Below are 26,265 nucleotides of genomic sequence, written 5' to 3'. Positions count from 1 at the left end.
GCACACACCTTTAATCCCAGTACTCAGAAGGCAGAGGCAGAGGCAGGCGGATTTCTGAGTTCAAGGCCAGCCTGGTCTACAAAGTGAGTTTCAGGACAGCCAAAGCTATACAGAGAAACCCTGTCTCAAAAAACAAAAACAAACAAACAAAAACAAACCCTGTCTCAACAACAACAACAAAAAAAGGTGATTAAAAAAAAAAAAAAAAAAGCTGGGCATGGTGGCTCACACCTTTAATCCCAGCACTCTGGAAGCAGAGGCAGGCGGATTTTTGAGTTCAAGCCAGCCTGGTCTACAAAGTGAGATCCAGGACAGTCAGGGCTATATGAAGAAACCATCTCGAAAAAACAGAAACAAAAACAAAAAGACTGAAAAAAATTAATATGCTCCAGCAATACATGGTTACTAATAAGTTAAAAGTACTACGGACAGAATATTCCCCACCTTGAAATTTATAAAAGACTTACCAGCCTCACACTGTAATAATGTAGATCTTCCTAGTGACTAGTAACTTCTAAGTTACCTAACTTTATATCCTTCCTAAGTATCAAATATATAAACATAAGGAGGGTCAGACAGGACTGCCAGCTAGAGTCAACCTACATTACAAAGCAAGTTCAGGCTAACCTGGACAACCGCTAGACCACCTCCAATTTCCATCACAGCCACCACTGCAAACTGTATCACAGCTATTATTTATTTAGCACCAAGTAGTGGTCTAAGTTTTTGCATGTTCTTTCCATACTGTTTGAGGTACTTGCCTTATTTTAACTGGCTGCTGTCTAAGTTTCCTCCATGATCAAAACATTCCATCCTGCAGGCAAGCTCTTTAAGCAGAAGTAAACAAAGCAAGAAGTCCCTGAAGCTGACCAGATTCACTAGGCCACTCCCTGACCGAGTAAACAATAAAGCTGAGAATGAGTTCCTCTCAGGGAAGAGAAGCTTGAGCTTCACAGAAGATTCTCAGAGAAGCTGAGCTTCAAAGACTCTGAGGAGAGACCAGCTGCCTGGAAGAAGCAGAAACCAAAAGAGCTGATGCGGGAAGAGGTTTAGAGCAACTGAAACGAAAGGAAAGGACACTCTCCAACCTGTTGTGCTACCTGCAGGCAGTGCAGTGTGCTCCAGGTTTATCAGATTTTTTGAGCTGTCACCCATGCTGGGTGGGCCTTGGTAATAATGCAGCTGTCTTTGAGTCATTCTGTTCCTAAGTAACCCCAATAAAAGTCACTGGTTCAGCAAGTGGGACTTTGGTATTCGTAGTTTGGTCTGTTGTGGGATCCTTATGGGGGTGAGTATATTGTTCCCCGCCCCAATAAAATTCACTGGTTCACCAAGTGGGACTTTGGTGGTATCCTTAGTTTGGTCTGTTGTGGGATCACTATGGGGGCGAGTATATTGTTCTAGCAAGAATTTAAGTTTACCTTAAAAAAAAAGGCATTGTCGGCTTTTTGAGGTCTCTCAAAACCCTGTCAGGCAGACTAGACAGCAAAATAAAAAGCCCAACAAACCCCAAAGGGTGAACAAAAGCTGACAAATTATGCACCTCTGGGACCTACCTGTCCAAAGGAAACAACAGAACAGAGGTAGAGGTCAAGGCCCTGAACTAAGAACCCTCCCTCCCTCCCTGTCCCCCTCCTCCCTCCATATGCTCCCGCCTCCCCCCACTCCTTCCCTCTCACGCACACAGTCTAATAGGTTTCACTAGAAGACACACACAAAAGGTCCAACAGGTATCACCAGAGCCATGGCAGTCTGACTTGAGAGCAGCAGTTACAAATGAAATACTCTTGGCCACTTCACCAGTAAGTGAAAATCTGAAGGGACCATTTATGCTCACTAAGCTCCTAGATGTGGCATTAACAAAGCTCATGTCCAGAAATCAACTCCAGATAAGGAGGCAACTATGGCTACACATGACACTGCCTCTAAACAGGTAGAGGGGAAAGCACTATGAAGTGGGTGCATTTTGTTAAAAAATAAAGTAACTTTCTTGGGGCTTCATCAGTTAAGGGTACCTGAATTCATTTCCAAGTACCCATAGACACCTCAAAATCCCCTGAAACTCCAGACGTTCACTTCTGATCCTGGCAGGGACAGCATTCACACAGTGCAGACATACGTTCAGGGCAAACACCCTGGCACACATCTTTAATCCCAGTACTTGGCAATCAAATCTATGTGAGTTTGAGACCAGCCTGATCTACAGAGTATTTTCCAAGACAGCCAGGACTACACAGTGAACCCATCTTGAAAAAACAAAAAATAAATTAAATAAACCTTAAAATTTTTAACATTCCTGTTTTATGGAAGTGACACTAGCATCCTTTCCATCTTTTTTCCTGTAAAATAGATTCATGTAGTAATTGTGAGATACTGATCCAATCATTCAATCTCCAGAACCAGGGAATTTGTTGTGGGCAAAATTCATAAAACCAAAACAAAAAAAAAACAAACCAAACCAAAAAACCCTCATAGTATTGGACTGGGGATGTTGCCCAGTGGTACAGCACCTGCCCAGCACACAAAGGATATGAATATCATCTCCAGAACCAGTTAAACAAAGTAATCCCTATCTGGTTCTGCACTTGTGACTCAATGGCTAAGCACTGGGCTAACATAGTCAAGACCCAGGTTTCACCCCCCAGAACTAGTGAAAAACAGGCAAGCAAAGAAAGGCTACAAACTCCATTAAGTGTAATAAAGAATATAAAAACATCAATCATTTTAATTCAAACATCTAAATATGCAATATCCAAACAATGTAGTGAGTAAAGAGATGAATTTCTAAATCGGAGCAGGCGATCTGTATAGACCTGACTGATAAGACACCCCTCTCCTATCACCCAGACAGGGTTTCTGTGCATTGCCCTGGCTGTCTTGAAGCTCACTCTGTAGACCAAGCTGGCCTTGAACTCAAGAGGTCCACCTGCCTCTGCCTTCCCAGTGCTGGGAACAAAGGTGTGAACAGTCACCACCATGAAGCTAAGATAATCTTTTGTAAAAAAAAAAAATAAATTTTTTTTTCCAGAAAATAAAATGTTTTTCTTTTGACGACAGAGAAATAACTCAGTCTAGTCAACAGCTCAATAGAAAGAAAGGCAATACAGCAATGATATTCTAGGGACTTATTTAGGGACTACTTTTGGAAAATGGTACCAACGGGCATGGTGGCACACGCCTTTAATCCCAGCACTCGGGAGGCAGAGGCAGGCGGATTTCTGAGTTCAAGGCCAGCCTGGTCTACAGAGTGAGTTCCAGGACAGCCAGGGCTATACAGAGAAACCCTGTCTCGAAAAGCCAAAAAAAAAAAAAAAGAATTCCATTCTTAAAACTGACATGCAAAGAAATATTAAGTGAATGAATTATAGTCACATTAGGTTGACAAATATAGACAGAGAGAGAGAGAGAGAGAGAGAGAGAGAGTTAGTTTTTTGAGACAGGGTTTCTGTATAGCCCTGGCTGTCCTGGAACTCACTTTGTAGACCAGGCTGTCCTTGAACTCAGAAATCCACCTGCCTCTGCCTCCCAAGTGCTGGGATTAAAGGCGCGCGCCACCACCGTCCAGCTGACAGATATCTTTTAACAGACCACTGAAAAGGTTCTACTTGTATAACTACTAAATTATACACTACACCAGATTTCTAGTTATTAGAAAGCTAAACTACAACCATAAATGACTCTTGTAAGAAATTAATACTTGTTAATAAATACAGATCTGAGCATGGTGGGGCATGCATGTAATCCCAGCACTACAGAGATGAAAAAGCAGAAGAACCCGAAGTTCAAAGCCAGTGTAGGTAACTCAAAAAAAAAAAAAAAAAAAAAAAAATTTTTTTTTCAAGACAGGGTTTCTCTGTGCCACCCTGGCTCTGCCAGTACTCACTCTGTAGACCAAGCTGGCTTGAACTCACAAGAGATTTGCCTGCCTCGGCCTCGAGTACTGGGATTAAAGGCTTCAAGAAAATCTTTAAGGGGTCTGAGAATGTAGTTCAGTGTTACGGCTCTTGTCTTGCACATGAGGGATTAGGTCTCAGCTCTAGTGCCCTCCGGTAATAAAAGATGCTGACAACAACAGGGAAGCCGAGGTGGCAGTCACATGTGTAACCCCAGCACTTGGTAGCTGAGCCACATCTGACTGACCCAAGTATGAAGACAGTCTGGGTGCCAAACCACCTGAGCTAGGTGGAAATTACACCTAAAAGGATAAAAACAGCCTGGCTTGGCTGCCTAAGAACTTTAAGAAGGCAGGGGCAATACAGATCAGAGTTCAAATCCAGCCTGGTCTACATAGTTGTTGATCCAGGCCTGCCAGGGCCGGGCTCCAGGCCCTGACTCAACAGTGATAATGACAGAGAAGCTATATAATCACTTGCTGAGTGATTATATTATTATTCAAACTAAGCAGACAATTCACCAACACTGAACCCAAAATAACCTTTCCTCTTTCCTGCTCCCCACCCTATACTACTCAGAGCAGTGTACAAAGATGGGTTATCTTCCAGAGAACAGAGCCAAACTGTGAGAGCAACTTTTTCCACGCAAGCTATAGAATAATAAAACTAGATTCTTCCTTTTGAAAAAAATACAGTCTAAGTTCAGAGTGACATTTGGAAAAGAGCCTAGTAAGATGTTGGGCTAACCTGGAAAGCTAGGAAAGCGACCACCTCACCATCTGGAACGTGTCAGATCATCACCTTAAGTCCTCGAGACAATAAATACAAGTTAGACTTCAAACAGCTACAAGAATCAGTAAGAAACAAAAGGCTGGGGAAGCAACACAACAACAACAACAACAAAGTCCTCACCAAATCCCTGCAACAGCACCAAAGCCACACAATGGGACATTCTTTCCTAGGAACTTTCCAACTAAAACTAGCAGGTTCTTTGTGCCAAAGCACAGAAATCTAAAAAACTCTGATACATTCTTAACAATTGTTATGCAACGTGCAGAAAGGATTCTCACCTCCACTGTGATGTTTAAGGCATCTCAATGTTTTTTTTTTTTTTTCAATTACATTTATTTATTGATTTGTGTATGAGTCTGAGGACAACTTTTGGGAATCAGCTCTCTTCTATTCTGTGGCGCTCCCAGATCAAACACAAGCCCTGAGGCCTGGTAGCCAACTCCTTAACCTGTTGGGCTATCTCACCCAGCCCCAGGGGTCTCCAATCTTGACAGATCTATTACGGGAGTGTTAGGAAATCCTTTCCCCACATTCCTGAGCAACTTTGAATGACAGGTAGGCCTGTGACCACGAACCCTTGTTTTCTACTTACATTGTTTCTCCAGTTTTAGCAACATGACAGAGAAACTGATCCAGTACAGGACAAACTTCCTTTTTCCCTCTCTTCTCAAAATCTAGATAAGAAAAAGAAAAGAAAAAAAAGGGTTATCTCTACGTCCTCGCCAAGAACATTCAAACTTTCTCTACATTTGAAACAATTAAGAAAAATCAGACTCAGCTGGGCGCCTGTAGGACACGCCTTTAAATCCCAGCACTTGGGAGGCAGAAGCAGGCGGATCTCTTGAGTTCGAGGCCAGCCTGGTCTACACAGAAAAACTGTGTCAAAACGATTTTTTAAAATAAATAAATAAATAAGAAAATTAGCCTCTCACTCAAATACCCACACACCTGCACCCTGAATCCCCTACCTCCTCGTTACCCTTTTTCGCCGGCAGTGCAATTCTCCTAAAGGGGGCACTGCACCTCGCAGACTATCCTTCAGTGTTCCCCAAGTGTGGCGCAGGGGAGCCCCTGTACCCGACCCGAACCCCGACCGCCGCAGCGAGCATCTGAATGAATCCGGCCCCCCAAGCCACCAAAGCCACCCGACCGAGCCGCCATCCTCCAAATGCTCCTGCATGTCCAAGGGGGTTGGTTGGAGGTGGGGGGGGGGGTGTCCTCAGAACGCCGGGACCCCGCGGTTCCAAGTTTGGGAAGCAGTGTTCTCGAGCCTGTTGCTTGCCAAGCCGCGGCCCCAGCGTCCGGGGAGTGCGAGCCTCCCCAGGCCCGGAGGCCGCCGCCGCCGCCGCACGACGAGGCCGCGCCGGTGCTAGGCGCTCCCCTCCCCCCCCCACCCCACGCCCGCAGCCCACACAAAGCCCCGCGCCGGCGACGGCGACGGCAGGGAGGCGCGGGCGGCCTCCGCCCGAGCGCGCGGCCGGCAGCGCGGCGGCGACCCCCACCTTTCAGCGCCTCCTGCAGCCTCTCGACGTCCATGGCGCCGCGCAGTCCCTCGCCGCCGGCGCCTCCCTCGGCCGCCGTCCCGGGGGCCGCGGCGCCCGCCCCCGCCCCCCCCGGACGCCCGCCCCCGGCCTCGCACACACTCCGCCACACGCCGGCGATCGGGGAGGGGGGTCCCGAAGGGAGCCGGGGCGGGGGGAAAAGCGAGCGACGGAGCGAGACGGACGGAGCGAGAACCTCCCCGAGCCGCTACCACCAGCCCTCCAACATGGCGCCCGGCACGTCAGCGCGCGCACGCTCCCCACAGCTGTCGTCCTCGCGCCCGCTCCCCGCGCGCGCGCGCACCCGCCCACACCCACACGCCCAGGCGCGCTCCCGGCCCGCCCCGTGCGCGTGCGCGTGAGCGTGCGCGGCGGAGGCGCGAGTTCGGAGCCCGCGGCTGGCGCTGCGCGCTGCGGACGCCGCCGAGCAGAAAGTGTAGCTTGAGGGGTCCTCATTGCTTCTCTGAGCCTCCGTTTCCCCATCAGTACACTGAAGGCGCTGGTGCCGACCATTGTTGTGGTCCCTGTGTACTGTTGCTGTCCTCACTAGAGCTCAGAGAATACATTTTCAATGTTTTGTTGTTTTTTGGGGGGGAGGGGTGTTTTGTTTTGTTTTGTTTTGTTTAATTTTTGAGGATCTTATGTCTCCCAAGCTGGAAGATGACCTTATGCTACTCATTCTTCTGATTTCACCTCCCAAGCGCTGGGATAATAGAGGCGTACCACCATTCCTGTTTTTAATGGGTGCTGGGATACAAACCAAGTGCTTAGCAAGCATTTTACCAGCTGAGACACGTCCCATCCCTATATATATGTTCTATTTAGTTATGTACTGGGGAAGGGGTGTACCACAACAAGCATGTGGAGGTCAAAGTTGGTTCTCTCATTCCAGTTTGTGGATTCCATGAACGAAAACACAGACCCCCTCAGGCTTCCTGGTAAATAAGTGCCTTTATTTACCTCCTCTCTGCATTTCCAAACCAAAACAGACCTGGATTCAACTTGGATTTTGGTGAGAAATGATGGCTACAGCTGACTAACCAAGAGCCTGAAAACCTAGAATCAGCTGGATTCTTCTCCCCCTTGTATGGGGACTAGTGACCTAGAGTCAAGAAATTTCCAAAGCCTCAATATTTATGTGAGCACTCCAGAGTCCTGCACAGGTCAGGGGAGGGTTTACCACTGTACTACATCCTTGGCCCTTGAAGCCTCACTTTTCTCCCAAATGAATTTGAGAGGGGATCTTTAAAAAGAGATGTACGGTTAGGGAGACGGTCCAGCCGGTAGAAGCATTTGCTGTCAAGCTGGGACTTGAGTTTATTTACTCCCTAGGGTCCCACATGGAGAGAACTGACTCTCCTATGTTGTGCCCTGATCCTTACACATGCCCTCTCCCCACCCCCACTCCTACCCCCACCCCCACCCCCCAACGTGAAAACAAAACCTTTAAGCTGACATAATGAATGAAATAGTAGATACAAAGCACTCGACAGACACATTGGCTACGATTCTGAAGTGTTGAGGCGGCTGTTGTTTTATTATGGGCTTCAATCCTCACAAGAAGAGAGCAAGAATCTATGAGAGGCTCTTCAGCCATGACAGATGGATGCGAAGTACGTCAAGACAGTTCTAGAACTCAGAACATCTGGCTCTAAACCAACATGGAATGCTTTATACTTTTGCTGTGGACCAGCAAGATAGCTGGTGAAGGTGCTTGGAGCCAGACTTCCATCCATGGTGTGCATGTGGTTGTCATCTGACCTCCATTTTAGCACGCATACTCAGGCACACACAAAATAATTTTTAAGAAATATAAAGAAGGGCTGGCGAGATGGCTCCGTGGTTAAGAGCTCTGACCGCTTTTCCGAAGGTCCTGAGTTCAAATCCCAACAACCACATGGTGGCTCACAGCCATCTGTAATGAGATCTGACGCTCTCTTCTGGTGCGTCTGAAGACAGCTACAGTGTACTTACAATAATAATAATAACAATAATAATAATAATAATAATAATAATGTGTATAGATGTAAAAGAAAGAAAGAAAAAAGAAAAGCCCTTGTTCTACCTCCTCTTCCTGAGGCCCACATACCACGTTGTCAACAAAGAAGGGACGAAGCCTGTTACCAGACCTCGTAACTGAGACGCTGAGAATCTGGAATTAGCCATTACAAAGTTGACTTTTAAAAAGATGCTTCTGACTCTAACCCTGGGCTTTAGTGTGCAAGCAAAATCCTCCTACACTCAAAATACCTCTGTCAAATGTTGCTGCCAACCAATGGGCTATGTCTTTGGGCCACTAAAGATGAGATCGTGTGTTCAGAAATCACAGGAAAATCTCAGGGGAGGACAATGTCATGAAACCATGGGGATGACTGCCATGTGCCCAGGTCCCTTCAGCTCGGAATGGAACCACTAACTCCACAACAAAGTTTACCATCTCCTCTCTGCTATCCTAACCACCATAGGCCCCGGTTTCTCACGCAGAGCGATCTGCTGTACAATACAGCCACACTAGCCAAGTGAAGGAAAAAAAAAAAAAACTCAGTAAAATTTAAAATTCAGTTTCTAGATTCTTTAATAAAAACCAGTTCCTCAGGCCCCAGCCCCGTTTCAAGTGACTGTGAGCTCTTGCATTCCATTGTTACAGGGTTACAGAGAATTCTATTGGAACCTTCCAGTGGAGAGCAAGCCAAGTCCACTCCTGTCGCGCTGCTTTGTCCCTTGTGTCACTCTCAACTTGGGTCAAATTAAGTTTGTTTTGCTTTGTGGCTAGTCAGAATCCATCTACGTCTTTCTATGCACTGGGGATCAAGCCCAAGGTCTCTCACATGCTAGGTAAATGTTCTGCCACTTCATCTTTCCCTTTCTCTTCTCCTCTCCCCCCCCTTCTCTCTCACCTGCCCTGTTCTCTCTTCCTCCCTTTGCTCCCCCAACACCCAATTCTTACAGACAAAATTGCACTCTGTAGGCCAGACTGGCCTAGAACTGGCCATTTAGCCCCCTCTGACCTCTAACTCAGTACCCTCCTGCCTCAGTCTCCTGAGTGTTGAGATTATAGGCACACCCTGGCCAGCCATCTCTCCAGCCTTCTCGTTTAAAAGTCCCTGCTTTGAGGGTTTTCTGTTTGAAAGCTCTGTCCCCTGCAGATCACTGTGGGACCTTCCTCACACATATCTGCTGTCAGACCAAACACCACTTCCTCTGAGAAACTTCCCATCCCCTTAGGCAGGCGTTGCTGCATGCTCCTCGCTCCTGTCTTGTACCTTATCTCTTATTTGCAGCTCAGGCTTGCAGAGAGAGTACAGGCAAAAGAGGAGCCAGAGGTCTGGCTTTGGGGGTTGTTTCCTATTTCCTTCTAGAATCCTTAACTGGGCAGCTTCCTGCTAAAGCTTGTTTTTAACCCAAAGATGGGAAGAGAAAGACTGCCTCCCCAAATCATCATGGTCAAATTAATTAAAGCAAGCAATTAATTCAAGCAAGCTTTTTTATTGGTGTAATTGGGCTCCCTCCCCCTAAGGAGGGCTTTGAGGGGTCAGCATTGGGTGTGAGGAAGACAAAGTTTAAAAGCTTTAAAAGCTCAGAGGTAGGTTGGTTCCAAATGGGGGATTTGGCAGGCAAAGTACTCAGTGTTACAGGAGCAGAAAATAAGAATACCCATTAGTCCTAATGACCTCCCGAAACAAAGACGTGGTTGCAAGGTGGTCATACAGGTAGTTTGGACAAGGTAGCCATAGCAACCCTTTGAAGCAAAGGGAGGGTTGCAAGATGCTTACTAGCTTTTTGAAACAAGGACATGGCTGCCGTTCTTGGAACAGACAGCACAGGGTTACAGGGTGCATAGCCCAATCCTTGAAAAACAGAGGTGTAATCATAAGAATGAACCTAGCTTGTCTTTACTATAAGATGGCTTTTAAGCCTAAGATGGAAGAGAGTGGTTCTTGTTAATTCCTTGGGAGAAAAACAGGACCAAGATGTGGTTGCCAGCCCCAGAACTCCTCATAATGATTCTTGGGATTCCTGCCCATGTCTGATCCCTACACTGAATCAGAGAAGTCACTGTGGAGGAATGGCTAGATCACAGAAGACCCTTCTGCCTTAGGGAGGGCAGAAGTCACCTACCATTCCTGAGAACACTGGTTAGCTCAGGGGAAGAAACTCCAGGCTCTGATGGAGAAAGGCAGAGGTGCACTTGGGTTGGGGACTCTCTCAGTGACTGTGGGACAGTTGATGGTGGGACTGCAGTTAAGGTGAGATCACCTAGAACAGCCCATCTGAACAGCTCCCCAGTTACTGACAAAAGGAAGAGGGATTTAACTCTTGGTCTCCGAGGGCTTAGTCCATCCTGGTGGGAAAGGCAGGTGAAGCTGCCTGGTGTTTGGTGCGGTAGCTTGTGTTAGACATTCTTCACATCACAGCAGACAGAACAGGTCATGAAACAGGAGCCAAGAATAAGTCTCAAAGGCCAGTCCTTGTAACTACTTCCTCCAACTTACCCACCAGCCCCGTTCCCACCCCATTTTCTAAAAGTTTCACAGTGTCCCTAAACATTGCTACTAGCTAGGGACCAAGCATTACAAACTTAGCCAGTGGGGGACGTTTCAGATTTAAACCAGAAACAGAGGACCTTAAACCAGCCCCGCACGGCATGTCGTGCGCATGCGCACCGAGGGAAAGCCCTGAGCACTGAAGAGTGGGTGGCAGAAGATGGAGACAGGAAGAAAGGATAGAGAGAAAACAGGGTGACTTCAGAGACCACGTGGGAGGATCTTTTTATAAGTCCATGGGGGAATTACTGGAGTCTGGAGATTTAGGAAGAGTATAGGAAACCGTCAACATCCAGTTTCCACAGGTTAGAGACCATCAAACAGGCCTGGGTTAAAATACCACTGTGTTACTGCTTAGCAAAAGAGCAACCAACAGAAAGAAAACCATACAGAGTGGGAAAACATATTTACAAAGCATTCCTCTGAAAGGAGGTTAATAGTCAGAATATATACAAAACTGTCAAAACTCAGTAACAACAAATCAGTTTAAGAATGAGCATTGTATGGGGATGTTGAGACAGATCGGCTGCCAGCACCCACATGACAGATCACGACTGCTTGTGACTTTGGCTCTCAATGCCTTCTTCTTGCCTCTTTGAGCACCTGCAGGCATGTGATACCCATACAAGCAATAATGCATAAAAAGTAAACATTTTAAATGAGAACTAGTTCTAAACGTACATGTTTGTGTACGTACATATCCATGTTTGCGTGTGTGCATATGTGCACTTGGGTTCACACATATGTATAGGTACTTGGGAGTTCATATCATGTAGTGAAAGATCCCCAAAGGGAGCCCCCCTGCTCCAGTCTCGGGAAGGACGCGCACCCAGTAGGACGCTGAGACCGACTTGCTGTAAACACACGAGGAAGTTTATTGAAGACAGGACAAGACAAGAGCTCAGGCCAGCATGCTGGGGTCGAAACTCATACACCACACAGGGGTAGAGGAGTTCGACCCCGACCTGAATTTTTACAGAGCTTATAAAGGAGAAAACCACAAGCCAGGGGGAGAAAAGGGGAGGGAAAAGGGGAACTCTAAAATCATAGACTGCCCATACAGTTAGGTCATATGCTAGTCATGTGTAACACTAGGCAACACACCCAGGGCTTTGTGACATTGTGGTTAGGGTGGTGACATTCCACAGGGGCGTTGGATCATTATGACCAGGGGCTTTGGGACATTGTGATTGTTCCAGGAAACTTTCCGCTCAGGAATGCTCCGGGAACCATTGTGCAGCAAGGGAGGGTGAAAAGTTCATGTTTTCACAGACCCCACTTCTTCTTTTGGGTAGCTAGGCAGCTTATTAATTTTTAGCCCTACATTAGGACAATCTAAAGAATCCCCTTTTATAATGTGTCATTCTAACTGCTATGAAACAGGAGGTGTCTGTCAGTGTGTACTTCACAATGAGATATCCATGGATAATGACATCATGGTGAATTTTTTTTTTTTTCGGTTTTTCAAGACAGGGTTTCTCTGTATAGCCCTGGCTGTCCTGGAATTCACTTTTGTAGACCAGGCTGGCCTCGAACTCAGAAATCCGCCTGCCTCTGCCTCCCGAGTGCTGGGATTAAAGGCGTGCGCCACCACGGCCGGCTCATGGTGAATATTTTACAAAGCTAGAAAAAGCTCAGCAAGGTAGAACATCCCTGTAATCAGAGGCATGAGGGCCTCTGTGAGCGCAAGGCCAGCCTGATCTATAGAGTAAGAACTCCAGAGCAGGCAGTACTGCAGAGAGACCTTGTTTCACATAAACAAACGAAGCTGAAGAAAAGACTTTTATCATAAAGAAATGATAAATGTTTGTGAGAGTGTTAAGCCTACCTTGAGTTAAATAGCACACAAAGCCAGGCCAGGTGACATGCACCACTGATTCATTCCACCACGTGGGAGGCAGAGGCAGGGTCATTTCTGAGTTCAAGGCCAGCCTGATCTACAGAGTGAGTTCCAGGACAGGGCTACACAGAGAAATCCTGTCTCGAAAAAAAAACCAAACAAACAAAAACAAAACAAAACAAAACAAACCCAAAATCCACATAAATAATAAAAAAAAAATCACAGGATACATAGATGGTAACAGCTTAACTCAATTTAAATTAAATGCACTATATAAAGCCTGGAAAGTCTGTGATTCCTGTGTCTCTCTATTTATGCCCTTTGAGTCCTTACTTGTACATTACAAAGCATAGGAAGACAGAGCTGAAGTAGACAAAATAGACTGGTTATAATGTTCTAAACAATATGGCCGTTACTTCCCAAACCCACTGGGTTTCATTCATCCCCCAGACTCTCAAAAGCTAACAGGTTCTTAGTGAAAATACAGGGAACTTGGGGATTTTTAAAGACCGGTGACTGCTTTCTGCAGTGTCATGATCAATGCTGGCAATGACGTACAGCTTTCAAGCAGACAGAGATAAATGTGTCTTCGTTCAGCCTGACCACCACTGTGGAAGTGGGCTTCTAGAAATCAGGAAATATAAAACAGGGGACTGTTGGGCAAGTGGAGTGTTCTGTGAGATTGGAACCTCCACTGTCTGCCATTTCCCCCAACCCTGACCCTCTCGTTCCTCTTTGCCTCTTTATCTTTCTCTCTGAAACTCCCTCCACTGCTCAGGAGTAAACATCTTCATTCTAATTAGCTTGCTAAGGACAACTGAACAGTATGGTTCAGTTACAGGTAAAGGATCTGGTTGGTTGGCTTAGGCCAAGTGCCCCTACCACTATACCTAAGAACCAAAGTCTTGTATAAATCTGGCTGTTGCTGGCCACTAAAGCAGAGAGTCCAGATAATGTTAGTGCTCAGAGAAGGGGTGTGGGGATGTAGAATTTGCTCTGACTTTGCACACATCTGTAAGTATATTTCTGCATGGGAGAAGCATCTGAATCGGAAGCCAGAGGAGAATAGCTGGTCTTCCTTAATGTGGGCTGGGCCCCTTTTAATGAAGCAAAGGCCTCAATATAACAAAAGGCTCACTCGTCCCCAAAGTGATCTTAAACGTCTTCTGTCGGATTGGCTCCACCCGGGACCTGGTTTGTCAGGTCACCCTGTAGATTGTAAGACTGGCAGCCTGCATAATATGAGCCAATCTTCTGACAAGGCTTATAGTAATTCTCAACCTTTCTCCTTCTCCCTCTAACCCTCTCGCCTCCCCCCCCAGTGTTGTCTGTGTGTCTGTACACATCACACTACGAGACAGAGTGTGGGTGTCTAATTCTAGTGCTGGGGAGGTGGACAGAAAGATCTTTAGGGCTCATTAATTCACTGAGTTCCAGGCTCAGGAAGAAATCTTGTATTAAAAAAAAAACAAAAAAACAAAAAACAAACAAACAAACAAAAAACCCAGTGTCCCTCTGTCCCATATACACTAGTTCCATTTCTTTGGAAAAACCTCAGACACACAAGGGTAAACATAAAGATACACATACACAGTAATTGACTGTGATAGCCCTGAATGTTCTTCCGGTTTGCATAAAGGTCTAAAATCTGACATCTGGGTTTAATCCCCTGCTTCCCATTTCCTGATTGTGTGAACCCAGGTAAATCATTAATGTCTAAAATGCCTGTTTCTTCAGCTGTGACCCGAAGCCACCAGAGGTGACTTAACCAGTTAAGCCAGTGGCTTGCCTCAGTGACTCCAACCTGATGTTCTTGTTTAGGCTGACTGGCAAAAATACCCGTGAGCTTGCTACTTCTGTCTTTTGAATAATTTCAAATGCAGAGAGCCCCAACACTAATACAAGAACACTTCCTCTGCTTGAGACTAAGGTGCTGAGCAGCTTAAGCCCCTGCAAACCTTAGTGTAAATTCCTACCACAAGGACAACCACGGTCCTATGCATTTCATCAAGAAATGAGTATTGATAAGCTACCTCCATCTGACAGAGAGCCCTAGATAAGAGTGGATCCAGGAAAGCACCATCAAGGGGTCCCTGGCAGGACACCATGAAGAAATTCTGTGTTCTCTTTCCACCCCACTGCATGGCATACCATCAAGTGTGTCCCACCATTAAAGACAGTCGCTTTAATCACGTCATCATGAGCATGTCAGATTTCTCCTGTGTGTGTTCCTTCCCTGCCCCCTGTAACTGTGTTTGTTTTCTGTAAACTGCAGTGGAGATTTACTATTAGTTCAGTTGCTAAAGCTAATGGAAATGTCTCCTTCTGCTGCTCTGGAGAAGGGGGGTCTGAAGCCAAGGCAGGGGAGCTGACTCCTCTGAAAGCTCTCCAGACAATTCAGGTCCTGTCTCCTCCTCTTCTGCCAAACACTCTCTGTCCCTGTCACCTTTCTCTTTATGTCTGGGTGTGACTGTATGTGTCTTTGCGTATCTGTCTGTCAGTCTCTCACATCTCATCTTAGGTAGTCCAGGCTAGCCTCAAACTCCTGTATCAGAGGATGACCTTGAACTTGTCATCATTCTGACTCAATCTCCAAAGTGTTGAAATGGCAGTTGTTGGAGCTCACACCATCCCTTGATGGTACAGTGCTGGGGTTTGAACCCAGGGCTTCACGAAAGCAAGCAGTTCACCAACTGAGCTATCCCCTCACCCCCCTCTTTTGATCATTTTGGACAAAGTCTTATGTAACGAAAGTTGTCCTCAGACTTTTTTTTTTTTTTTTTTCTCGAGACAAGGTTTCTCTGTATAGTCCTGGAACTCACTCTGTAGACCAGGCTGGCCTCGAACTCAGAAATCCACCTGCCTCTGCCTCCCGAGTGCTGGGATNTGGAACTCACTCTGTAGACCAGGCTGGCCTCGAACTCAGAAATCCACCTGCCTCTGCCTCCCGAGTGCTGGGATTAAAGGCGTGCGCCACCACTGCCCGGCCGCCCTCAGACTTTATCTGTAGCCAAAGGTAACCTTAAATCCTTGATCCTTCTCAACTCCCTCCCTCACAGGCATTCCTGACCTTGTTAGGTAACCTTTACCCTTATTCTTTAAAAAAAGTTAAATGTGTGTGTGTGTGTGTGTGTGTGTGTGTGTGTGTGTGTGTGTAAGAGTGGCCTACAAATGCCACTAAGCACCTTGGTGATCTGCGCAGTACTTGTCATCAGTACCCACTTTCCACAACACAGGCCCTTGGGGGAATCAATCTCAGGTTGTAAGGTTTGGCAACAAGTGCCTGTTCCCGCTGAGTAACTTCACCAGCCCCACCCTGCGCTTTAAAAGAACTCTAACTGGGGGCTGGGATATGGCTTGGGCTTGGTTACCGAAACTAAACTGTGGTCAAGGAGGTGGGAAGAGGGCTGGTGGGTGTGAAAGAAAGGAGGAGGAGGTGTTGATAGGCCTGTGGGGCCTCGACAAGGAATTTAATTCTCAACTCTCAAGGGACATGAACTGAAAGGTTGTTTGGGTTTTAGTTTAGTTGCATGTGCACTGTGAATGAGTGCCTGCACCCCCCCCCCCCATGCATGCACAGGCAAGGGCCAGAGCACAGCGTGGAGTGCCTTCTTTTGATCTCAGGCTATTGCCTTGAGACAGGGTCTCTCACTGAACTGGAAGCTGCATGCAAGGGCTAGGCTGAACAGCCAGTGTGCTTGGGAGGTGAGTGAGTGTGCTTGGGAGGTGAGTGAGTGTGCTTGGGAGGTAAGTGTGCTTGGGAGGTGAGTGTGCTTGGGAGGTGAGTGAGTGTGCTTGGGAGGTAAGTGTGCTTGGGAGGTGAGTGCGCTTGGGAGGTAAGTGTGCTTGGGAGGTGAGTGCGCTTGGGAGGTGAGTGTGCTTGGGAGGTGAGTGCACTTGGGAGGTGAGTGTGCTTGCGCTCACCTCAATGCTGAGGTTACAGCACAGGCAACCGGGCTTGGCTTTTTGGTCTGAGTACTGAGGAACTTGATCTTAGGTCCTTGTCCTCGCCAGGCTGTGCAAGCCCCCACAGTGGGATGGGTTTTTGTTCTGATTGCACATTAGTTTGTTTGCTTGGTTGGTTGGTTGGTTTTTACAGAGACAGGGTTTCTCTGTGTAGCCCTGGCTGTCCTAGAACTCACTTTGTAAACCAGGCTGGCCTGGAACTCAGAAATCTGCCTGCCTCTGCCTCCCAAGTGCTGGGATTAAAGGTGTGCGCCACCATGCCTGGCTATTTTTGTTAACTGTGATGCTCGTGTGTGTTCATCACCAAAGTCCAGAACAGAGAACAGGGTAACAAGGATTATGCCTTTAAGGAATAGTGTCTCAGGCTGGAGAGATGGCTCAACGGTTAAAAGTACCAACTGCTTTTCCCAGCAACCACATGATGGCTCACACCATCCATAATGAGATCTGACACCCTCTTTTGGTGTGCCTGAAGACACCCCAAAAAAAGCTACAGTGTGCTTACATATAACAATACATTTCCTTAAAAAGAAAAAAAAAAAAAAAAGAGTGGCACACGCCTTTAATCCCAGCACTCGGGAGGCAGAGGCAGGCGAATTACTGAGTTCGAGGCCAGCCTGGTCTACAGAGTGAGTTCTAGGACAGCCAGGGCTATACTAGAGAAATCCTGTCTCAAAAAACCAACCACCCCAAAAAAGGAACAGTATTTCTACTGGGGAAGGTAGTCAATAAATTAAGTATGTTTCTTTTTTGTTTTCTTTCTCCTTCCTTTCCTTTTTTTGTTTTTCTTTTCTTTTTCTTTTTTTCTTTTTCTTTGTCTTTTCTGTTCTTTTTTTGAGACCAGTCTATGTGGACCAAGGTGTCCTGGAATTCAAAGGCCTCCACCTGCTGCTTCTGTCCCCTGAGTGCCAAGACTCAAGGCACGCTCTACTCTGTCTAGCTTAATATCACTATTTCACTATTATTTCAGTAGACAGACATGACAATGTGCAGGGTGACACATACCAACAAGTATACAGGAAGGCCTTGTCATCCTTGGCCAATCATGGGAGGCTTCAGAAAAGAAGCAACACTTTCACGGAGGGCCAAAGAGTAGTGGACATTTACGAGATGAAAGAAAGAAACAGGGACGTAAAGGAGATGCTAGAGAGACTCAAAGGCCCTGCAATAGATGAATGAGAATTAGTGAAGATGTAGGAAAAGAAAGTCAAGAGGAGGTGTGGGCAGGGGGATGGGCAGGGGGGAGGGGTGGGAGTGTGTGTGTGCGTGTGTGTGTGTGTGCGGCGTGTTGGATCATACAGAGACCTCTTGGGATATTTGAAGAGCAGCTTGGGCATCATTCTAAGAGGGAAAAGAGGTAGAGGAGCTTTACATGGGGTGAGGTGGTGCTGGGAAGCAGCCAGAGGCAAACAGGCAGGAGGGTGAAGGCCTGGGTCAGAGGACCAGGATGCCTGCAGGGGAGTTATGTTTTGAGTGGAGGTAGCAGTGAAGACAGAAGAAGTTGACTCAGTTATTCAGGATCTAGCTACAACTCTGTCTTTGTGGCTCTGTTTCTGTCACACACACACATACACACACACACACACACACACACACACACACACACACACACACAGAGTTTCTGACCGGATCTCACTACAGAAGCCTGGCTAGTTACAAACACATGCTCACCCTACATCAGCCTCCTGAGTTGAGTGCTGGGCTTGCAGGCACTCACTGCAGTGCTGGTTAGAATGTATCTTTTAACCATCTTATTTATTTGCTTTCTACTATAGCAGCTTGCTTTCCTTTTTTTCCTTTCTTCCTTCCTTTTCCTCTTCCCCTCTCTATTTGGGGGCAGGGGTTGGGGATTGAACCCAGGGCCTTGTGCATGCTAGGCAAGTACGTTATACCTCTACCTTCAAGTAGCACCATATTTAATATAGTTTCCAAATCTTCAGAACGATGCCTTGGGGAGACATGCCAGACTCGTTCTAACTGTATAAAGCTATCAGGCATGAGCTCTCAACCTTTTCCATTACAATTCACAGCAGCAGCATATACTTCACAGTTATGAAGTAGCAACGGAATAATTTTATGGTTGGAGTCACCATAACATGAGGAACTGTTTCAAAGGGTTGCAGCACTAAGAAGGTTGAGAACCACTGCAAGGGAAACACACATCAACATATGTTCACTTATTCAGTGTACATTAAAGACAATGTCTGTAAGGTGGTGGTCCTTGGTGGTCCTACCGGTCTGGAGCCACACACCTTTGCTTTTACTCTCTTCACATTTTAACATCACCAGCATACCCATCCACTAAAATGAGTTTAGAGATGCCATGAAATCTCAGATGAAAAACGAGAGATGTAGTCAGCCAATCTCCCATCCCATGCTACCTAGGCCAAGGACCAAAGCAGTCAAGCCTTTGGGTTTGGGTTGGTACAGTTGGGTTGGTTGTACAAGTTCCTATTTTAGTAGACAGGTCCCTGGTGGTCAGCGAGTGTTTCCGTGTAAGCTGAGTGTTTATCACATGTCAAGTATTTAATGTACATTTCTTTGGTTATTCCTCAGAATGTTACGTAAGGAAGTCAGAGCTGATTCCCTTAACAGAGGGCTGGTAAGGTGTCGAGGGTTATGTTCTATCACACAAAGGTTGGCACTAGGATTTAAATTTAATATTGAGAGGTTGGAGAGATTGCTCCCCTGTTAAGAGCAAGTACTGATCTTGCAGAAGCAGCTCAGTTTGGTTCCCAACAACCACACTGGGCAGCTCCCAACAGCCTATAGCCTCAGGGTCAGGGAATCTGATGCCCTCTTCTGGCCTCCTCGGGCCCTGGATGCATGTGCACATGCCCACATATGTGCGCGAATGTGCATACACACACGCGCACACACATACACACACATACACACACAATTAAACTAAAAAAAAAAAAACCACTTAAAATTTAGCCTTAACTATGAGGAGAAATTTTAGTAGATAAACTGAACACCTTGTGCTGATTTTAAAAAGAAATGATAGAAAAAATATTTTGATCAGCTCAAAACCTTTGAAGCAGTTCAGTTATTTTTGTATATGCTGTGGTCAACAAGTACAACTTTGCTAAACATAACAGCTCATTGTTACACTCTCCAAATTCCATTCGTTCTTCCTTGAACAGAGAAGACTAAACAAATAACTTATGACGACACTATTATAATCAAGGTAAAATTTTTAATGATTTTTTTTTAAAAAATAAACTATTCTACGTATTAAATACTCTTTACTGGCTATACATAAGATACACTTTTAGGCTTAAGATCTTATGAAGAAAAACATACACAAAAGCATTGTCAAATAACACATATTTAAAGCTTTTAAATTTTTTTAAGGTAATAAACAAGAGATAAGACATTTAAAAAGATGAGATGGTCAGGTGATCTTAGTTCTTGTCTTCCATTTTAACAACTGTAATAATTTCTTCTCTTTGGATTGTTCTTTTAAAAATGTATTTCTTTGCAAATAAAATTACAACAACAAAAACACCCAAGTTTTTGAGCAAACAAAACAAAAATCAACCTGTGTTCAGGGATTCCTTAGGAGCTCTGAACAGTAGACATGTTTTTTTTTCAACGACAATGCAAACATGTCAACCCAGCGAAGTCAGCACTGCGCCTGACTCTCACGTGTTCACGCACATAGTGACACACGCGGTGTTTTATGCTGTAGACTCAAGAGAATATTTCCAGTTTTGACCTGTGAAAAACAAAAACTAGAACCAAGCACTCTTTCTTTTGCCCAAGAAGTCTTGTCAGAGGTAAAGGTCCACAAGGCTGTTGTGAAATGAGTGACCCTAACTGTGTGCATGATTCTCCAACTCACAGACTCAGTAAAAGGAATATGGTGTGTGTGTAGGACTGTGTGCGGGTGTTAGCCTTTTAAAACGTCTGTAACAGCCCCAGTCATAGACAAGTGGATCTAAGGTCTAGTCAGAACCCTCTTCTACCTACACAGGGGTTCCCAAGTCCTGTCACGTGTTCCAAGAAAGCCGTGGTTCCTGTACTACCCAGAAATGTATCATAAACAGAAAGAGAAAGGCAAAAATGGAAAATATGAAAATATAGCAGGAAACAAGAATGTAAGGAGAGTTGCCTGCCACTGATCAATGACACTTTCACACTGAGAATGAATTTCTGAATCTCATCATGAAATGATATCCATCTTGGTTCATCAAACATATGGCATCTATTCTTTATGAGTCAACACCAAATATTACTTCCCATAATTCTACATTTATGTGGCGGGTGTCCTGTTTGCAGACCAGACTATAATGATTTTAACTTACTGAATTATTGTCTTATGATCACTCAATAACTTTTTTTTTCAGATATAACCATGTGCATGTGTGCTTGGTTTTGTTTTTGAGAAAGGGTCTCACTATGTAGCCCCGGCTGACCTGGAACTCCCCCTGCAGACCAGACTGGCCTTGAACTCACAGAGATCTCCTGTCTGTCTCCAGTGTGCTGGGATTAAAATTAAAGGCATGGGTCCTTCTTGGGTGTTTTTAACTTTTTAAAAATCACATGTATGGCATTGTGTCTGCATGTATGCCTGTGAATTACAGGCATGCCTGTTATCCTAAGAAGCCCCAAGAGGGTGTCAGATTCTCCCTAGAACTGGGGTTACAGATGGCTGTAAGCCATCAGTAGGTGCTAGGAATTAAACCTAGGTCCTCTGGAAAGGAGAGCAGTCAGTGCTCTTAACCACTGAGCCATCTCTCCAGCCTCTCCTCCAGCTGCTTTTGAGAAAGGCCTGAGTAGTACCAGGTCGCCCAGGCTAGCCACTAACTCATAGCCATCTTCCTAGGATGCTAGTTGCTTGCCACCATGCCCAGAGCTATCACTCTGAATCGTGATTTGATTATGCACGGTTTGGTGTGCTTGTTGACTTTCCCTTATGGACACTACAAATGCCTCATAGATACCAGCCAGCCTCTGGGAGCATGAATATATATATATATATATATATATATATATATATATATATATATATATTTCAGAAGTAGTGAAAGTGCAGATGGTTCATAGTAGAGCACTGAACATGACATCCAAATGTCACAAAAGCCTCAGCCCAGGGTATTGTGCTAAACCCCAATTGTCGAAGTTGAAGAGACAGTCCAATTGATTTTGTAGATGGGACATATTCAAGTATTAGAATTTTCCTGTAAGTCACAATGTCTCAGATTTAATAAACAGTAAGAAGTAACCCCAGCCTTCCTTCTGACCCTGCCATTGAAATCTCACTTCCAATGCACGCAAAAGCATGATCATTGCTTGCTGTTCCAAAGTCCTGGCACTTTACACAGACCGACACAGTCACATCTGTGAAGCGGACTTAAAAAAAAAAAAAAAAAAAAAAAAAAATAAAAATATTGGACTCACTGACAAAAAAAAAAAAAAAAAAAAAAGGAAATGAGATGAGAGAGAAGATAGCAGAGAGAGGTGGTGCCCTGGTTTGAATCAGAATGGCCCCCTTAGGCTCATATTTATTTGCATGCTTAGTCCCCGGTTCAAGGAGGCGTGTCCTTGTTGGAGGTGTGCCATTAGAAGTCTCTTACCTGAAGACTAAGACTATAAAGCTTTCAGCTTGAGCTTCCGCACCATGCCTGTCTGCTTCCCACCATGATAAAGGATTAGCTGGTGAGACTGTATGCAAGCCCCCAATTAAATGCTTTCTTGTATGAAAGATGCCTCGGTCAAGGCGTCTCTTCACAGCAATAGGACAGTGACTATGACAAGAGGGAGGGGAGAGGAGGGGAAAAGAAACAAGGGCAGAGCGGGAGGAGAGGAGAGCACCAGGCTCAGCTCTTGCAGGGGTAGATTCAGTGTGGCCTAAGGAGCCAAGTGTCACTTCTTAGCACAGCTAACAGGCTGTAGAAGTTCACTGAATAAACACGTGGCTCTGAGATTTCAAAGGTGTTTGCCAGGAAATATCAAAGGCAGAGAGAACCCAATAATTACCACTTTTAGGTACAAAGAGTTGGAAGGGATTTTCTTCTTCTTCTTCTTAAATTCTCCACTGAACCTAAAATTGTAGGCCACACCATGGAAATTCCACACGGGGAGTGGAGAGCGTGTGTGTCACATGACCATGACTGATCCTGCTAGAATGTTTTCAGATTCTGCCATTGAGCTTAGGTGGCAACAGTGCTGTGTATGCAGTTGGCATCAAACAGTTGCGGATGGAGAGTAGACCTGTTCTTCATAAAACCAAGGACACTGTTGTATTTTGTATTCGAAAGCTTCTCCACAGACTTGATGGAAGGTCTTTAGATCTGGTAGCCACGGGGGCATCTAAACATCACTCGTGAGCTTACTGAACAGACGACGAAGAGAGAGACTGGAATGGAAGCTCTGTGTGGACACTCTGGCTCCATCACTCAAACCCAGACTGTGGGGAGTTACCCCACGCCTCATGTGCCCACAGCCGGAAAGACCAAAATAAGATGTCACGTCTGCTGGCGAGGATACAAAACAACAGTAAAAATGAGAGTAGCCCACCAGGAGGTGATTTCCCTACCGACAGCAGGTGGTAGGCAAGAGGAGAGAGTGGCTGAACCTTAATCTGTGACTACAATAACTGTGTCACACATGAACTGCCACCGCAGGGTTCCTTTGTAGTGCTGAGCTGTCCCATCAGGATGAGACTTTTCTGCTGATACAGGGGGCTGTGATAACCTACTGTTATATGGGCTCCCACACTTCATAAATAAAATATATATATATTTTTTAATTTTCCATTTTCAGATTGCTGTCTGTGTAGGATGAAGAGAACTCAAGACGTTTATTTTCAAATGTGTTCCTCCCTGGAAAATAGAATCCTTCTTACACAAACCTGTATTTTATAGAAAAATTGTACTTACACTGGCATTGTTCCTCTTGCTGCATTAAAGCAATTAATTAAAAGAAGACTTTCCAGCCGGGTGTGGTGGCGCATGCCTTTAGTGGACGTTGTACATCGTGGTGCGCACTAGGCTCCGCACCACGATGTACAACGTCCACAAGCAGCTTCTCAATTACTTCTTTTTGTTTTGTTTTTTTTTTGTTTGTTTGGTTTTGTTTGTTTGTTTTTGGAGTCAGGGTTTCTCAGTATAGCTCCGGCTGTCCTGGAACTCACTCTGTAGACCAGGCTGGCCTCGAACTCGGAGGTCTTCCTCCCTCTGCCTCCCAAGTGCTGGGATTAAAGGCGTGCACCACCACTGCCCAGCAATTGTAAGGTTTCTAAACTAAGAGCACAGGCTGACCACAGTGAAAAAGAGTCCTGAGGCTGGCAGGAATTTTCGTTTTCTTGCCAATGACATTATCTGGAACATTTACTTTGAGCAAATTAAATCTAAAACGAGCTGGGTGTGGGGGCACACACTTATAGATCCAGGACTTATCTGGAAGTGGAGGCAGGCAGGCAGTGAAACCCTATCTTTAAAATACAAAACAAAACAGCACACAGGGGATGGGGACATGGGGACATGGTTAAGAGCGCTTGCTGCTCTTGCAGAGCACCTAAGTTTAGTGCACAGAGCCTAAGTCCCAGGCCTTGCCACTTGAAACTCAAGCTCAAGGGGATTTAATGCCCGCCTCTTCTGGTCTCCATCAGCACCTGCACTCCCATGCCCGTACACAGACACAGACACAGACAGACACAGACATGTAGTTAAAAATGAAAACAACAAAACCCAAACAAACATCTGAAGCTGTCCTTTGATTTCTGTCCTCTACCCAGTAGTCTAATCAAGTGCTCTTGTCTGTAGAGAACACACGGACTCACACCTCTTTGCTAAAGAGATCCCTTGGGCTTTCTTTTAGAAGCTTTTGTTGCATAGAAATTTCTCATGATTGAGCCCTCCGCGGAGCTCAGCAATCCTTCTGAGATGCACCCTCAGACTCATCTTGAAATGCTGCCCAATTAGCTGGTCTGAACGCTTTTTCCAGACCCGACACGCTATAATTATCTCATCTGACTGCTTAGTCTTCTACATGAAACCTCCGCAAACAGGCTTCGCTTCACTGAGGTGGTATGTTTTCAGTGTGTTACAGTGGGAAATACAGAAGTCAGGGGAGTTTTAAGGAGTCTGGAATGAAACGCATTCAAAGGGTAACAACCTTTTTCAAGTGACTGATAGGATTATGTCTAATCTAATCTTGGTTGTGGCACACTGACCTATATTCTCTTCAAGGTAGTTTGTCTCATAACATATTATTATTTTTTAATTTTTAGAAAAGTTATTTTATTTTATGTGTAGGGGAGTGTTGCCTGCACGTATATCTGTGCACACTACTTATGTGCATAGTGACTGTGGAGGACAGAAAGAGAGCATCAGATGCCCTGATTCTGGAGTTACAGATGGTTGTGAGCCATTTATGTGGGTGCTGGAAATGAAACCCAGAACCTCTGGAAGTACAGTCAGTGCTCTTAACCGCTGAACTTTCTCTCTAGCCCCTATTATTTATTTATTTATTTATTTATTTATTTATTTATTTAGTTAGTTAGTTAGTTAGTTAGTTTTTTTGAGACAGGATTTCTCTGTTATTTATTTATTTAGAGACAGGATTTCTCTGTATAGCCCTGGCTGTCCTGGAACTCACTTTGTAGACCAAGCTGGCCTCAAACTCAGAAATCCACCTGCCTCTGCCTCCTGAGTGCTGGGATTAAAGGCGTGTACCACCACGCCCAGCTCCTATTATTATTTTTAATACTACATTTCCTTACTTGTTGGTGTGAGTGTGGGCATACACGCAAGCCAGAGGGTGACTTGGTGGAGTTAATTCTCATCTTCTACCTAGGGAATCAAACACTGGCCATTAGGCTTGGTGGCAAATGATTTTACCCCCTGTACCATCTTCCAGCTTCAACACGTATTGCTTTTTAATAGCATCTGAGAGAGCAAGTTGCATAGGAAGGGTCTCAAGAAATCCAGATTATCATGATAGCTGCATATATCAACAGGGGCTCATATCTGAGGGCTAGATAAAGTTCCCCTTTCTCTCTCAACCCATTGGGACAATGTAAAAATTCATAAAATAACTTTAAAAATAAAAGATTCAGGAGATATCAGGAGAAAATAAAGAAAAGCATATTCCCTTTTAGGGATAATTAACTTAGGAAAATACAATCAGGCTTTTGAACCTCAACAGTCACAGAGCACCATTAAATATTCACACACACACACACACACACACACACACACACACACACACACACCACACAAATATCAGGGCAGCGTAAGGATCCATGTCCTCTGTCACAGACACCAGGCTGGCTTAGCGCAAGAGGACACTCTCAGCTCATGGGGTTGGGGCCCATGTGGATGATGACGTGCTTCTCGTAAGCCCTTCGCATTGTTTTCTCAATCTGCTTGAGAAAAACCTGGGGGATCCGTCCACACAGGGTGTGCACCGTCTCCAAAAACTTCAGCTGCAGAGGGTAGTACATAGATTGAAACAGATTGTCCTGAAAGGGAAACTGAGAGATAATAAGAAAGAAGAGAGAGAGAGAGAGAGAGAGAGAGAGAGAGAAAGGAAGAGAGGGAGGGAGGGAGGGAGAGAGAGAGACAGAGAGAGAGACAGAGAGACCACTCATGTGAGAGTGACTGAGGCCAGAAGGCAGCACTGAGTCTGTTGCAGTGCTGATATGTAAAGGTGAAGATACAGACAGCTGTGGGAAGCCC

General features: G+C 45.4%; 2 protein-coding genes across 2 annotated transcripts in view; both read right to left on the bottom strand.

The window, feature by feature from the left end:
* The window catches only part of Ppp4r2 (protein phosphatase 4 regulatory subunit 2), a 37,437-nt gene extending 30,962 nt beyond the window's left edge, over positions 1-6,475 (bottom strand). The window contains exons 1-2 of the mRNA XM_021190844.1: positions 6,188-6,475; positions 5,278-5,359 (exon numbers count right to left, since the gene is read on the bottom strand). Of these exons, the coding sequence (XP_021046503.1) occupies positions 5,278-5,359; positions 6,188-6,221 (116 nt within the window). The 5' untranslated portion in view covers positions 6,222-6,475. The remainder of the gene's footprint in view (positions 1-5,277; positions 5,360-6,187) is intronic.
* A 19,154-nt stretch (positions 6,476-25,629) lies between these two features.
* The window catches only part of Gxylt2 (glucoside xylosyltransferase 2), an 85,234-nt gene continuing 84,598 nt past the window's right edge, over positions 25,630-26,265 (bottom strand). Inside the window, exon 7 of the mRNA XM_021190832.2 lies at positions 25,630-26,060. Coding sequence (XP_021046491.1) covers positions 25,878-26,060 — 183 coding nt within the window. The 3' untranslated portion in view covers positions 25,630-25,877. The remainder of the gene's footprint in view (positions 26,061-26,265) is intronic.

The sequence above is a fragment of the Mus pahari genome, chromosome 2 (assembly GCF_900095145.1).
Source record: "Mus pahari chromosome 2, PAHARI_EIJ_v1.1, whole genome shotgun sequence".
Taxonomy (NCBI): Eukaryota; Metazoa; Chordata; class Mammalia; order Rodentia; family Muridae; genus Mus; species Mus pahari.
This window is presented reverse-complemented; position numbering and strand designations above follow the sequence as displayed.